General features: G+C 38.8%; 1 protein-coding gene across 1 annotated transcript; it reads right to left on the bottom strand.

Moving 5' to 3' along the window:
- Window positions 1-1225: 1225 nt before the first annotated feature.
- LOC127136417 (uncharacterized) lies at window positions 1226-1744 on the bottom strand. Its single transcript, XM_051062973.1, has one exon. It carries the CDS (start codon window positions 1742-1744, stop codon window positions 1226-1228), a length of 519 nt encoding a protein of 172 aa, XP_050918930.1.
- Between the last annotated feature and the right edge of the window lie 868 nt (window positions 1745-2612).

Below are 2612 nucleotides of genomic sequence, written 5' to 3'. Positions count from 1 at the left end.
TTTCTCCATTCATTTCGACAAGAGGGGGGTCCATATGGAACAAATCCTTCTTCTGAGGGACCCCCCTCTTGTCGAAATGAAATTGAGGCCTATTCTTCATCCAATTTTCCTTCTTTTTTGCCTGATGGGAACTTTTGACCTTCTTTGCAGCCTTTTTGTCAAACACAATGCTACGTCTAGGGCACATCATCACTTATGAATCTTCAGTTTTGCATCTTTGGGTAAATTCCAACAACCCCTCTTCAGCTTTAGGGTAATCAACCTCAATTTGGTTCTCACTATCTTCAAACTCTGCCATGTCAAAATCCTCAATAATTTTGACCATGTTGATTGCCACAGGCTCCATATAACTAGCTTCTCTAACTTGCAACAGGTCAGAGTCGATCTTCATTTGAGCTTTTCCTTTTGCAAATTTCAGTCTTCTTCATTCAATGCATTCTGAACAAGATCCCTGAAAAGAAAGCATTGTGAGGTCTTATGCCCTAGAAAATTATGATATTTATAGAACCATCATTTCTTTCTTTGTTCTTATGGTGGTACTTTCACGCCTGGTGGCACTAGCAATTGACCATCTGCGACCAATAAGTCAAAAATCTCATCACATTTGGTAACGTCGAAGGTATAGGTTTTCTTAGGGGATTTATCATTTTTTCCAGGTTCATAAGGGTCCTTCCTATTTGCAGGCGTAATCAACTTACACACATATGGGGAACCCAACTTTAATTCAGCCACATCTGATTTTAAGTTGTTGTCTTCCATATTGACGAAGGTCATACGTTCCTTCTTACCCTTGTTCACTATGACTTACTTAGCCTTCAGTCTTTCGACTTGTCGAACTCTGCCAGCTAAGTGAGACATATCTATCAGATAATGTGTATCTAATTTATTCCTAATAGAGTAATCTAATCCCTCAACATCCATTTCAACTAGCTCATGCTCAGGTGATTGAGTAAAACATCGTGTTTTCAATAATCGAAATCGATTTAAGTAATCGTCGATTAATTCAGCAAACTTTCGCTTCACACTCGACAATTCTTTTAGACTAATCTTGGATTGTCCCATGTAAAACTGCTCATGGAATAACCTTTCTAATCGAGTCCAATCATTGATGGAATGGGAAGGGAGGGTTGTAAACCATGTAAAGGCATTTTTTTGTGAGAGAACTAGGATAGTATCATATCCTTAAATTCTCATTATTCGCTATGTATCCCGCCTTGGTCAAATATCAAGTAATATGCATGATGGTAGACTCATTAGTATCACCAGCAAATTTGGTGAACTTAGGGACCTTCCATCCCCTTGGAAGTTCAGTTTGCAACACATATTCTGATAGAGGAGATGTATGATTTGGCCTTTGCAGGCCCATGTTCACACTATTTTGAGCCATTATCCATTTGACAATGGTTGCAAGGTTATTTTCTCCCAACATATTTCCTTGTCGAACTTGATGAACGAATTGATCAACAACATGGTTTCGATTAACCATTATGGTAGGTGGACACTCAACTTCCCTAGGAATCTCTTGTTCGACTACCTGAGGAACAATTTTTTGCCCCTGATTTACCGTGTTTTCCTCCAAGACTACCCCTTCATTTCGAACTTTTCTAACGACTTGGGGTTGTACAAGGGGTGAAATTTGCATTGGCGGAGCACCAAAACAATCATCAATTCGATTCATTTGAGTTGCCAACTGTTGGTAACTCTGATTCACATTTTGAATCAATGGGTTAAATATAGTATCCATTTATTGGGTAAGAGTATTACCCTATCATGGTTACTCTCATCCATATGTTGTCTCATTTCCATTATAGAATTCGTTGTAAACGTCAGCATTGCCTGGGAACCAAATCCCATTCCCATCTGGGGTGGTATGGTTAGATCGTGGTTACCTATGGCCGACCTAGACATCAATATTTATTGAATATGTATTCGCAACATTATCAACAAACATCGAAGGGTTAGTATGTAGGTTTGCCATCATTGACATTGGCATCCCATAAGGTTGTTCATGCCCCAACATGGGCATTGTAAAACCTGTGGCGAAAGGCCTAAAATCTGTCGCCATAATTGGTCTAGGAGTCACTGGGTGACTCTAGGTTATTGAAGGGAGGGAAACTGTCCCCTCTTGCATAGTTGATGGCGCAACTGTCATTGGTGGTATGACTGTTGTGCTAGCAGTCGAATGGATTGGTTCAGTCAACGTCGCAGTGATCATTCATGTCGCAATGCTATTATAGGGTTGTTCTCCATTATTGTTTCTAGGAATAACCATTCTCCTAACGTATTTCCTTGTAGGTTTCCTAACTTCTCTCTTGGCTATCTTACCTCAATCTCATGCACACTCACAAAATGAGAAGTCAATGCAATGAAGAACTTAAATATGATATTTTTCAAAATGAAAAGTAGAAATTCACATAAAAAGGGTCCCACAAGGTGTGCCAATTTGTTTACTGGTAAATTTAGTAAACAAAACAAGTTTCTATTAATACTTAAAGGGTCAAACTCAAAAATATCCCAAAACATATTTGTGTGAATCATGACCTTTGAACACCATATTGCTATCAAAATCGAAGTGCAAGGTTTGAAGGATGATAACTTGAAGACTAAAATCG

Source organism: Lathyrus oleraceus, chromosome 4 (assembly GCF_024323335.1).
Source record: "Lathyrus oleraceus cultivar Zhongwan6 chromosome 4, CAAS_Psat_ZW6_1.0, whole genome shotgun sequence".
NCBI classification, from domain to species: Eukaryota; Viridiplantae; Streptophyta; class Magnoliopsida; order Fabales; family Fabaceae; genus Lathyrus; species Lathyrus oleraceus.
Note: the sequence above shows the minus strand (reverse complement) of the source record. Positions and strands in the feature narration are given on the sequence as shown.

What these genes read in the sequence shown, in the direction of transcription:
- LOC127136417 (XM_051062973.1), bottom strand. Translation starts at nt 1,744, where the DNA reads ATGGATACTATATTTAACCCATTGATTCAAAATGTGAATCAGAGTTAC.